The sequence below is a fragment of the Antechinus flavipes genome, chromosome 4, assembly GCF_016432865.1.
Source record: "Antechinus flavipes isolate AdamAnt ecotype Samford, QLD, Australia chromosome 4, AdamAnt_v2, whole genome shotgun sequence".
Lineage (NCBI taxonomy): Eukaryota > Metazoa > Chordata > Mammalia > Dasyuromorphia > Dasyuridae > Antechinus > Antechinus flavipes.
The window spans coordinates 93,350,804-93,362,981 of NC_067401.1; the positions used below are offsets into that span (position 1 = coordinate 93,350,804).

Sequence of the window (12,178 nt, forward strand, 5' to 3'; positions counted from 1 at the left end):
TCCTCACTCATTGGAGATATGCTATTAACGACATCCTAATAGTTATTTGAACATGTGTCACACCTATTTTCCTTCTAGACTGGTAGAGGCTAATCTTAGCCAATCCTCATCTTTTTCTTTCCTACTGATTAGTGTTCTTAACAATAGGCACTTTACAAAATGTTTATTGAATTGAATTTTTTTTAATGCATCTAAAGGTAATTAAAGCAAAAAAAAATTAGTCAAGGTCTAAGCCTTTTTGGTAGCCAGACCAATGGAAGGAAATCTGCCTCTTCTTTACTATGGTATATTCATTACACATCTTCAAAATTATATCTAATATGGAATCTTTGGTCTTCATGCAGAATTTATTGGAATGCCACATGGTTTCTTTTAGATTACCAAAAATGAGCTGATGTGAGAGGCTTTGAGCTTCTAAATCTTGAGGGCTTTATCACACTCAACACTATGTGAAACAACTTTAATCATTTATCAAAACAATCATTGTTCAACTTTATAAATAGTAAAGGGAAATCCCAAGTGAAGAAATCTCCTCTCTCAATAGTGATCCACATCTCTGACACTTGTAATCTCAGAGTAATGCTTAGAACACTGAGAGATTTACTGATTTGTGGAAGATCACAAAGACTATATTTTTCAGAAGTGGGATGGTGTGATTTTTGCTTCTGTGATAGCAAAAATATTTGACTAAAATTAAAATACACATACAAAGGCATTAATACTTACCCCACACTTAAAGAAGCAAAAATATGAGAATTTCAAAGCTGAATAGAAGTATTATTATTCAAAACAAAGGGGCATCATAAATTAATGCACTTGCCTCCAACAAGAGGGTACTTAAACTTCAAAGATAATTACTTAAAACAAGGGCAGATTCATATGGTAATAATATTTTTTAAGTTTTATGATGTATAACTGTATAATGTATAATGTATAAATGATGTATAAAAAGACCCACCAGTTCTAAAATTATAGAAAATGATACTGTCTCATACTGTTGCTCAAAAGAAAAGATATATACTATACTACATTTTTTCTTTTCAATCCTAGGTCTTTACCCAGAGTGTGTTTCTTCCAACATAAGAGGTACCTATATATTTCACACATGCTGTTAAAAATTTCATATATATAAAATGACAGCAATCATTTTCTGGGTTTCAGCACTGTTGATAAATGTTTGTTACATTGAATTTAAATAAACCGAATTTTTCACTAAGCATTGGACTAAAAAAATCAAATTCAAATTTGACTCAAATGAAAATCTCTTACCCGTCAAAGAGAATTTATTTTATTTTATTTTGATTTTTTAATAACATATCTTCCCCAAAATGTTTCCTTTCATAAGTCCATGGCTCTTATGTATTAAAGAAAAAAAAAAAGAAAAACAACCTGTTTTCCTCTGGAATGTGAAGGGACATGAACTGCAAGGGATCTACACACTGAACAAGCCAGCCTTGGCGTTCACTGATTCGAGAAACATCCACTTTCAGAAACTGGTTTGGCATCCTGCTCCAAAGAACATGTGTGAGAAATTGTACGTGGAGACGTGGAGGGCACTGTGGAATGGGATTTTTATGCTCACTCTTGAATAATCCAGCTGACAGTGGCATTACATTCTGAGAAGAGCAAAGCAAAGGGAAAGACCATTTATAATAATTCTGAAATCTAACAGTAACTGACATTTACATAATTTAATGTTACTCAAAGAACCTTTTTCACAATAACACTGAAATTTGTAGTATAAGTATTATTATACTTTCTTTTGAAAGAGGGTCAAGTGAGATTCAGGTAAATATCTGACAACTTGCTACCTGCTTGTGACAGAGTTGAGGCTTAAATAATATCAGCTTATAAGTTCTTCAATGACAAAAGCTAAAAATTTTTGTCTTTGTTTTCATGTTTATTTCAGATATTTATTTAATTGAAAATAGGCAACAATTCTTAATTTTAATGGGATTTTGTTTGGGTGGATCTCAAAAGGAAGAAATAGAAACAAAAAGTAGACCTTAGAGAAAAGGTTTTTATGGGTTGATATAAGGAAAAAAAAAATTTCTTAGAAGTTCAAAAGTGCAATGGGATGCTTCAACAGGTAAAGTTTCCTTTAAACGGGGAACTTCCAGCAAGAAGAACGATGTTGAGATGGGAGTTAAATTAATCAACTAGCATTTACTAAGCACCTGCTAAGCCAGGCATCATTCTTTCAATCACACTGCACAATGGGAAAGAGACTATAGTGGGAAGGAAAAGCAAAATTAGGAGGCTGTTATAATAATCTAAGTGAGACATGAAGAAAATCTTAACTAAAGAAATGGCTACATGAGTAGAGAAAGCTTGGAAATAAAAGACATTTTAGAAATAGAAGCAGAAAGATCATTGGACAAGATGTAAAAACCTGAGAGACATTCGACACAGAGAGACATACAGAGTAAAGGTAAAGGGCTGGAAACCAATTTATTATGATTCAGATGACATTAAAAAAAAAAAAAAGCAGTGGTAGAGATTCTGATCTCAGGTAAAACAAATGTAAAAATAGATCTTACTAAAATAAAGAAGGAAAGTCCATCTTGATAAAGGGTACCATAAGAAGTAGTAATGATACTAAATATTTAAGTAGCAAGTGGTAGAGCAGCCAAATTTCTAGAAAAGATTTTAAGCCAGGTACAGGAAAACTAGACAGCAAAACTATTGGTAGGAGAGCTCAACTTTCCTCTCTCCAAATCAAATAAATCTAACCACAAAATAAATAAGAAAGAAAGTAGGGAAGTTAACAGTATCCTAGAAAACTTAGATATGATAGATCTCTGGAGAAAATTGATTAAGGAAAGAAAGGAATACATCTTTTTTCTCAGCAGTACATGGCACTTACACAAAACTTGATTACATATTAGGGCATAAAACCCTCATAGAAATGCAAAGAGGCAGAAAAGTAAATGCTTTCTTTACAGAGCATAATGCAATAAAAATTATATTCAATAAGGGGCCAGGGAAAGATAGACTAAAAACCAATTTGAAATTAAATAATCTAATTCTAAAGAATGAGTGGGTCAAAAAAAACAAATTACAGAAACCATCCATAATTTTATCCAAGAGAATGACAATAATGAGACAACCTACCAAAACCTATAGGATGCAGCCAAAGCAGATCTTAGGGCAAATTATATATCTCTAAGTTGCTACATGAATAAAATAAAGAAAGAGGAAATCAATGAACTGTGCATGCAATTAAGCAAGCTAGAAAAAGAGCAAATTAACCCCCCCAATTAAATATCAGATTAGAAATTTTGAAACTCAAAGGAGAGATTCATAAAATAGAAATTAAGAAAACTATTGAACTAATAAACAAAACTCAGAATTGGTTTTATGAAAAAACTAATGAAATTTTATTCTTTAAAAAATGATGAACAAGCTGATTTTAGAAAGACCTGGAAAGACTGACAAGAACTGATGTTGAGCAAAACAAATAGAACTAGAATTATACACAATAACAATAAGAATTTGCAGTGATCAAGTATGAAAGGCTTAGTTCTTTTCAGTATTTCAGGGATCCAAAGCAATCCCAGTGGACTTTGGACAGAAAATGCCATAAGCATCAAAAAGAATTAAGGTAATTGAATGTAAATTAGCATATGCTATATTCACTTTTTTTTCTGTTTTTTTTTTTCCCAATCTCTTCCATGGTTTTTCCATTTTGCTCTGATTTTTCTCTCCCTTATAAATTTTTCTCTCTCTTATAAATCAATATCATGACTTATAAACTAATGTATATGAAAAAGAAATAAACTTATTACAAGGAGAAAAAAAAAAACACAATGCTGCTTAAGCAACTTTCTCAGCATTTTGGGCCATAAGATTCCTGAGAACTTCTATAAGCACATGAGCATTAGCTATGAGAACTTGGGAGTAACAAAGCCAAAGATTGGCTTGGAGCATGCAGAATAGGAACTACTCAAACAAACACTCCAGAATCTATGAAAGAATGTTCACCAAGATCCAGCAAGATAGGCCCCCGGGTGGTCTGGATGCTAAGCCAGGCTCTACAGGAGGTAGATAGCATCTAGCAGCATCTTGGGTCCTTCTCCAGGAAGTCAGAGACAATACTCCAAATAAATTCCTTAAGCAAAGCTCCCAAACACTATTCATTTGTTTCTTTTTCCACAGATCATGGACTCATTCTATTTTCTCTTTTTCCAGTATCCTTTATGTTTTGTCTTTCTCTATTAGAATGTAAGCCCCTTGAAAACAGAATGAGTAAATATTATGGGACAGGCCTTTGTCTGGTCTCATGATTTGAGGATCAGGCTACAGTTTTCTTGTTTTTGTAAAGACTTACTAGCTTTCTATCAATTATCCCCAGAAGGAGTTTTCACATCACCAAAATCATATAGTGTACCCCTAATCTAAAGATGAGAAAAAATGTAAGGAGAGAAAAGAAGAGGGAGTTGGATGACAGTTTTCAATGCCTCATTTTACCTCTTACTACATATCCAATCAGTTGTCAAATATTGTTTCTACCTCTACATTTCTTATATATGGCTCATCTCTACTCATATAGTCACTCTTTTTGTTCAAGTCCTTTCTGCTTCATCCCTAGAATACTGCAAAAGCAACTGCATCAAGTTTCTCTTCTCTAATAAATTTTCCACATAGCCAATAAAATGATTTTCTTAAAGTATAGATTCGGCTATGGCACCCTTCCCTGCTTTGGTATTGTCCAGGACATCCCTATTGACTCTTAAAACAAACGTTATTACAACTTTATATCATCTTTTTTTTTTCAGTTTGTATTTTATGTAAGTTTTATGATGTACATAATTATTAGTAAAGTAGTATATGTATATAACTTAAAAATAAGTAGCAAATGTTTTTGATAAATGGTTTAAAATTTCAAACTCTAGATTTCACTCATCAGATTAAGCTACTAGCTTATACTAGCAAAGATGTAAAGTTTCTGTAAAATAGGGATAACAATGTCATCTATCTCAAAAATTTTTGCAAAGAACAATCAGTCAAATATTCAGTAAGGTATCTTGATTTAGTTATAAGCAATGTACTAAGTGGTAAGGATACACAGAAAAGAAAGATATGGTCCCTGATCAAAACAAGTTTACATTCTAATGGAGACGTCAATATGCCAATAGTTAAAGTATATAAGATGTATGTATACAGAAGAGATTAGTATCAAAAGGACTAGGAAAAGGTTTCCTGAAGAAAGTAGGATATAACTTGAGTCTTAAAAGAAGCCAGGGAGGTTAGGAGTTAGAGATTAAGAAGGAAACCATTCCAGGCATGGGGAACAGCCAATGAAAAAGAATGGAGTAGAGAAATGGAATGTTTTATGAAAAAAATGTAAAATGTGACAGGGATCATGGAAAGTAAAGAGGAAAATAAGTGTAAATAAAATAGAAGAGGGCCAGATTATTAAGGGTTTTAAAATCCCCTACTTCTTCATAGGGCAATATACAATATACTGTATTATAAAAGTATTATAATAAGTGAAAATGCAATTCTTGTCCTGGAGAATAAATTATATTTGAATTGGCATCATTAAAAAAAAAGAAAAGAAATATAAATGGTGTTCTGATGTAGCCATTTTCAAATTGTGGTCTGAGGTCCCCTGAAGGGTCAAAACTACTTTCATAATAATGCTAAGATGTTTTAATTTGTGAAATAGTAAATTGAGATGTGATCCACATAAAGGAAAGTTCATGGCAAGGGGGAAGGGAGGCCTTCAATAATTTTTAGGACTTTAAAGGAATACTGAGACCAAAAAGTTTGAGAACTACTTTTTGTGTATATATTCAGGAGTTGAAGGGTTCATTATAGATAGAGTCAATATTGGAAGAAAATGACAGTTTTCCATACTCAATGCTAATAGAATACCTAATAAATCATAAGACAGTGGCTTGTGAATCTCATTATCAAAACAAAACAACATAACACAAAAAAAGGAAGTTCCCTTATTTACCTTTATCCTTCCTAACTCGAACTGGAAAACATTAGGACTTGTAGCTTGTGCAAAAACTGCAGGAAATAATTTTGTACTTGGCTCGACCTAAAAATAATAAGTATATATAAGAACTAAAAAATAGCAAGAAATTCTATGATAAGACACTTTGGAATTATTAAGGAATAAGCCATAGCAAATAACTGCAAATTTTTTCTTCATATTTTAAATGTTTTTCAAAAATAGCTGTCAAATACATTTTTATTTATTATGGATTTGTTTCATCATCTTTTACAGCACCTTTTCTTTCAGAGCCTCAAGGCACAATTTTTATTAAAACTTGAATTAATGGACAGAATTAATACATTAAAAAAAACTATTCAAATCTGCTTTATAAAGATATTTTCACCAACATCAACATCTTTTATAATGAGTATTTTTCTTTAATAGAAAAAGCATGCCATAAAACCCCTAAAAGTATGGTGTCAGCAAGGAAATTTGTACCTGGTAATATGTGCTCAGTTCCTTGCCATTTGCAGTAAAGGTAAGCAACCCACTGGCAGCATCCACTACACAGCCGATCTCCAATCCATTATTGTTGCGTCCTTGCCCAGGGCTCATGCTCTCACCCGCACACACCATATAGCAGTTGCTGCGTTTGATGCTGAATTTCAAAAGACATTTAATCTATGTACATCCACAGATACAGCAAACATGTACATTTTGCACACTAAACCTAAATTATACTGCGCAAGCAACAAGCGCATGCTGTAATGGGATAGGTGCATAATGGACCTGATTCTTTGGTTCTGAGCAAAACTTGTTGACTTCAGGGGGAATTCTGAATCAGGTCTTACACTCTTCTAAGTTTCATACCTAATAAGGACAGGTCAACAAGTTTGAAAAGTAAGAATTGACCTGCACCTTCCCTCAAAAAACTCAAACCAAACTACTTTTTTTTTTTTTCCTGAGGTTCAAAAAAGTTTAACTAGATATAAATAGCAATTATAATAACTTTTATTTTCATGCCCTTTCCTCCTTGTTCTGAGTCAAGAAGTATTTATTTCCACATACTATCAAAGACTGCTTTATTATGTTGGTAGGTGAGCCATTAAATATTCAAGACTGACAAAATTTGGTTACACATCAAAATCCCTCTATAGTCAACTCCCAGTCATCTCTAACATGGGATGTAATTTGCAAAGATATTTTTAAAAAAATCCAGTGACAACAATGAAAAAACTGATTTTAGCCATTAGTTTTAACATTTTGCCCCACTATTAGCCAGAGATGGAAATAAGCAATAAAGCTGACTTCTTTTCCTCCTTCTGCCACTCTCCAGTAAAAGTAGAGAAAAATAGCCAAAAGTCTGACAGCAGGAGGAAAAGGAGTTAAAATGAAGTGCTTGGATAATCAAAAAAACTAGATAATAGGCCTCTGAATAATCAAGAGTTGACTGTCTCTCTGTGTGCCATCTACATTAGACTGTCTCCCCAATAACTTTTTATCCATCTCCAACCCCCCTCCTCCCCTCCACACACATCAAAATCATCTCTCCCACTCAGCAGGCCTATCCTTACAATAGCTATTTTTTTATTATAGGAAACTCATTAAATGGTTGCCATCTCTGAGAGCCAAAGGTTTCCCCTGAAAAATCTACTAGAAGTTTGCTGCTCCTGCTCCCATTCTAAAGCAAGGCATTCCTTCAGACTTGTACTAATTTCACAACTTTTCAAGCTTTTTTATGTGAAGACAGGGGATTAAGTTTCCCATTAATTGAAAATGACATTGGGAGGTACAGGAAAGAAGCGACATTATAGAGAGCTCTTTCCAAGAAAACCTGCCCCAGCAGACCAGAGAGGATGGATGGGCACAGAAGTGGATGGGAATGGTTAGATCTTCTCTTGTTTTACTCTGCAAGGAAGATAAAGACTTCTTCACTTTTTTGAAGGTTTGGTTTGAGTTTGAGTCATTTTTACAAATGGAAAAAAAAGATGGCACAGAAAGATTAAGTGACTTACCCAAAGCCACACAGCGAGTCAATGGCAAAGCTGAGAAAAGAACCCACTACTCCTCAGTCTCCATTCAAATTCTAGCCACCTACTCTAAACTATTATCCCACATTTTCTCCACATTCTTCTCCCCACCATGACTGACCACTCCCCAAGATGCATGTCAAACTAACCCTAAATATTTAATAACCACTCATCACAAATCCCTAAAATCATGAATTTAAAATTTTTTGTCCCCCCCCCAGCCCACTGTCAATCAAGTACATCACTTGACAATATGATTATTATTCACAATAGATAACTGTTCTCTAAGTTAACAATTTTATTTTGTTTAGATTCAAAATCTTGATTTGTGGGATAGGGTACCAAAGGGGACACTGACATAAGAGCCAGATTATATCATCTCTATTCAATGACTATTACCTTGGACATTAAATTCAAAAAATAACTCTACAGCTTCACCAATACATGCAAAATTTACATTAAATTTATTCAATTAACAAAAAAAAGTAAAGGAAACCAACCTTTCATGTACTTTTCCTTTTTCATCTCCCAGAGTAACTGTTACGGTTCGAACTCTGTCCAAGTCAAAGACTGTGTCATACTGATGGAAATCTGATGTAATCCAGCCTACCCAAACATTAGCAGGTTCTTGCCCAGGAAAAATGCGCACTGAATAATAGTACTGTAAAAATATCAAGCATAAATAGTTGGTTTACAAAATGACATTAGTTTTAGTCTCGAACTTTTGAGCTGCCTAAAAATGTATATTTCTTCTGTTAAAGATTGCCTAAATTCAAGAAAGTACTTTAGTAATAGAACAATAATTTTACAAAATAGTATAAATATGCTTAATCAGGAATAATGAAAGAGGAAAAGACTCATAATTATACCAGTCTTGAGATTTTTTTTTTCAAAAAGTATGTAAGAATCTGTATCAGACACAGGGATATTACAATTAATACTATTTTTCCCTTCTGGGGTTTAGAAAAGTTAAGTCAAGGCAAATACACTGGCAGAGGGGAAAAATGGTCCTTGCTTAAATATGGAAAACTAATATTTCATTCCCGTTTTTCTACCACTTTGTCAAACTACTTATTCTGTCTCTTTTGCTGGCACCTTACCACTAAAGAGGTATTGAATTAAAATTCAATTCATATAAAAATTACATTAAGTTTCTACTATATGCATGTATTGGAAAAACAAGGATCAAAACATCTCTTAAATGTGAATATCTTCTGTGATGTCTTTTGATTCATGCATAAATTGGATTTAAGTGAGGCAGAGTTAAAGAAAGTCATCAGCCTTTCTCTTCTAAAGCTACTACTGTTCAGTGGCTGGACTGAGTGAAGATGATTGATGATGATTCAAGATGCAGTGGATGACTTTGGTATCTCTGATACTTAACCAAGGTCTAGGCATTACACAATATGTGCTTCACCTGCCTTCATGGCCATTGGAACAATTTGTTTTCATCTACCCATTTCACAAGGGGATGTCTTTACGTGCCTGGGACAAACATCCTCATAACTCACGACAGAGTTTGAGTTTAGTACATTTCACGTGAAGGTTGATGAGCTCTTTACAAGACTACTTTCCACTTTTGATGTCCATTTGAGCCATCTAACTCTCACCTGTGTCTCCAAGAAGCTATAGCATGCACAGTGGTCACACCCTAATAAACTGTTTTGGCAGACAGCCTAAACCAGGTTGAGGGTAACGAAAAAGAATGTCTTCTAAGGTGATTTTTATTTTGCTCTCAACTTTTCTTTCTTCTTTCTCTACCACTCCCATGATAGAAATGTTCATGCAGATGACTCTCAGATCTTTATTTCCATCTCCCAACTTTGCCCCAGAAACCGTATTTCCAGCTCTTTGTTCAATGTCTTTCTAGGAATTCAAATGCAACATACCCCAAACTTAACTTCATTATCTTTGCCCTAAAGAATGCCCATCCCTGGAATTTTGTTTTTATTGTTGTTGATAATATTACTGATATAGGGTCATCACCTAGAAATTATCTTTAACTTTTTCCTCTACCATACTTTATATATCTAATCAGCTCTCAAATTCTATTGTTTCTTCCTGGTTAATCTCTCTCTCATATTTATTCCTTCCTCTTTATTTCCATAGTGAACTACCTAATTCAAAACCAGAAGACAAAAGGCCATGATGAAGAATACTAGAGATTATATGTACTTCTGAAAATCACATGGTGTTATATAATTTTGCAAATGAATTATATGATAAAGACTGAATAGACAGTCTCATTTTCTCCTGAAATCTTTTTCCAAATAAAAATCTTACTATATGCATTTGTTTTCCCTCCTTGGTAAGACAAACCCACATGCTATTGAAAAAAAAAAAAAAGACTCTTAAAACATTCTTTAAATGGGGGGGAGGGAGACAGAGAGTAATGATTTCAATAAATTGCTGGAATTTTGGGAAGCAAGGTATGTCATTTTAAATGTGCAACACAATAACTAACAAAAGTAAATTTAAGAGGAAAAAAAAGACAAAAGATAGCAACTTCATACCGTAGAAGTCTGCATTAAGTAATCATAATCATCTCTGTCATCTGCAAGAACGTCTTCAGTGAGTCTTGCAGAATGGCTTGTACTATAATCTGGTTTTGTTCTTCTAAGCATAAACCTGAAAAGTGTTAAAGGACTGAGGAATGAACACAGCACACAGCACTGACTTATACAAGGAAAACATACAGTTTCTCATTTACCTCAGATTACCTATGATATTCTTATATGACCTACAAAATATTATATTTGGCTCAGATGATTCCATCACCTATACCCTTATCCATTATTTATCTTTGCCAATGTAATTCTACATGGAATATCATCATCATATTGTCTTAAAAGACTTCTGATATTATGAAATTAGCTATAGCTAAACCAGAAAAATAAAAATAATTATTTAAATGGATGCACTTTAGGTTTCAATAAAGACTACAGGTATTCATTCTTGTTGAGGAAAAAAAAAGTCCCTCTGATATAAATTAAAGACTAGTGACTTTGGACAGATCCGCTCAACTCTCTGAACCTCTGAGTTTATTTATTTTTAAATTGAGAGTAATAAAAATTTCACAATTATAATAATTCTCAATAATAATTTTCAATTAATGCTTTTGGACATATGTTAAGGAAAATGCTTTGCAACTTTAAAATTCTACACAAAGATGAGTTATCATTAGATTCAAATGATATATGCAAATGCTTTACAAATCTTAAAGTGCTATGCATAATATAAGCTATTAGATTGGAAAAACCTTACCTTTTTCTGCAACCTCCCCTCCCTTCCAAAGATTGACTACATAGCTAAAATCACACTTTAAATGTTAATGACCTTTGTTTCAGACGAGAAGGTTTCTCCTGAGCATAATCTTTGTGATTATTGAACTCTGGTTTTGTGGCTTCTTTTTCTTTTTCTGCCCTGTCAGGCACCAAATGACCATGAGCTGTCTTCATTAGAACTTCAAAATCAGAATCCGCATCATAATCCTCCAAGTCATTCTTTGGGCCAAAAAGGCTGTTGCCTGGTAGCCCTCCAGTAGCAGTTTTGGAGAACACTTCTGCACACTCAATAGGCATGCTTAGGCGGTAAAACATGATATCTGTGCTGCTGTTCTGGGAACTGAAAGATTTCTGAGTAACTTTTAAACATGGAGAACTGTCTATTGTGCCATCTATCCTGGTCACCTAATAAGGGGGAAATAACAATAATTAAAACATGAACAAACATCATTTCTTTCTTTTCTAATGATTAAAATGCACTTTTTCATTTTCCAATCCTCAAAAATTACTTAAACTTTAAATTATTTTTTCTAAAGAATACCAAAGAGAGAACAATGAGATCCCATTGGGCACTAGAGGGTAGACTAAATCAAGTTGAATCCTACTCCAGCTCTTCCCAATGCCTAGATCCCACTGCCTAGATGCCTGCAGGGGTCCTCAAACTTTTTAAATAGGGGGCCAATTCACTGTCCCTCAGACTGTTGGAGGGCCAAACTATAGTAAAAACAAAAACTTTGTTTTATGGGCCTTTAAAGAAACTTCATAGCCTGGGTGAGGGGGATAAACATCCTCAGCTGCTGCATCTGGCCCCCTGGGACGTAGTTTGAGGAGCCCTGGTCCTCTCTTCCTCTTAACTTCACTGCTAATTCCCTCTTCTATTTCTCTTTTTGCTCAAAGCTGAGCACATATACTAA

General features: G+C 33.8%; 1 protein-coding gene across 1 annotated transcript in view; it reads right to left on the reverse strand.

The window, feature by feature from the left end:
* RYR2 (ryanodine receptor 2) overlaps positions 1-12,178 on the reverse strand; it is a 522,738-nt gene that overhangs the window by 289,257 nt on the left and 221,303 nt on the right. The window contains exons 32-37 of the mRNA XM_051996568.1: positions 11,317-11,669; positions 10,494-10,608; positions 8,481-8,641; positions 6,449-6,608; positions 5,966-6,052; positions 1,390-1,616 (exon numbers count right to left, since the gene is read on the reverse strand). Of these exons, the coding sequence (XP_051852528.1) occupies positions 1,390-1,616; positions 5,966-6,052; positions 6,449-6,608; positions 8,481-8,641; positions 10,494-10,608; positions 11,317-11,669 (1,103 nt within the window). The remainder of the gene's footprint in view (positions 1-1,389; positions 1,617-5,965; positions 6,053-6,448; positions 6,609-8,480; positions 8,642-10,493; positions 10,609-11,316; positions 11,670-12,178) is intronic.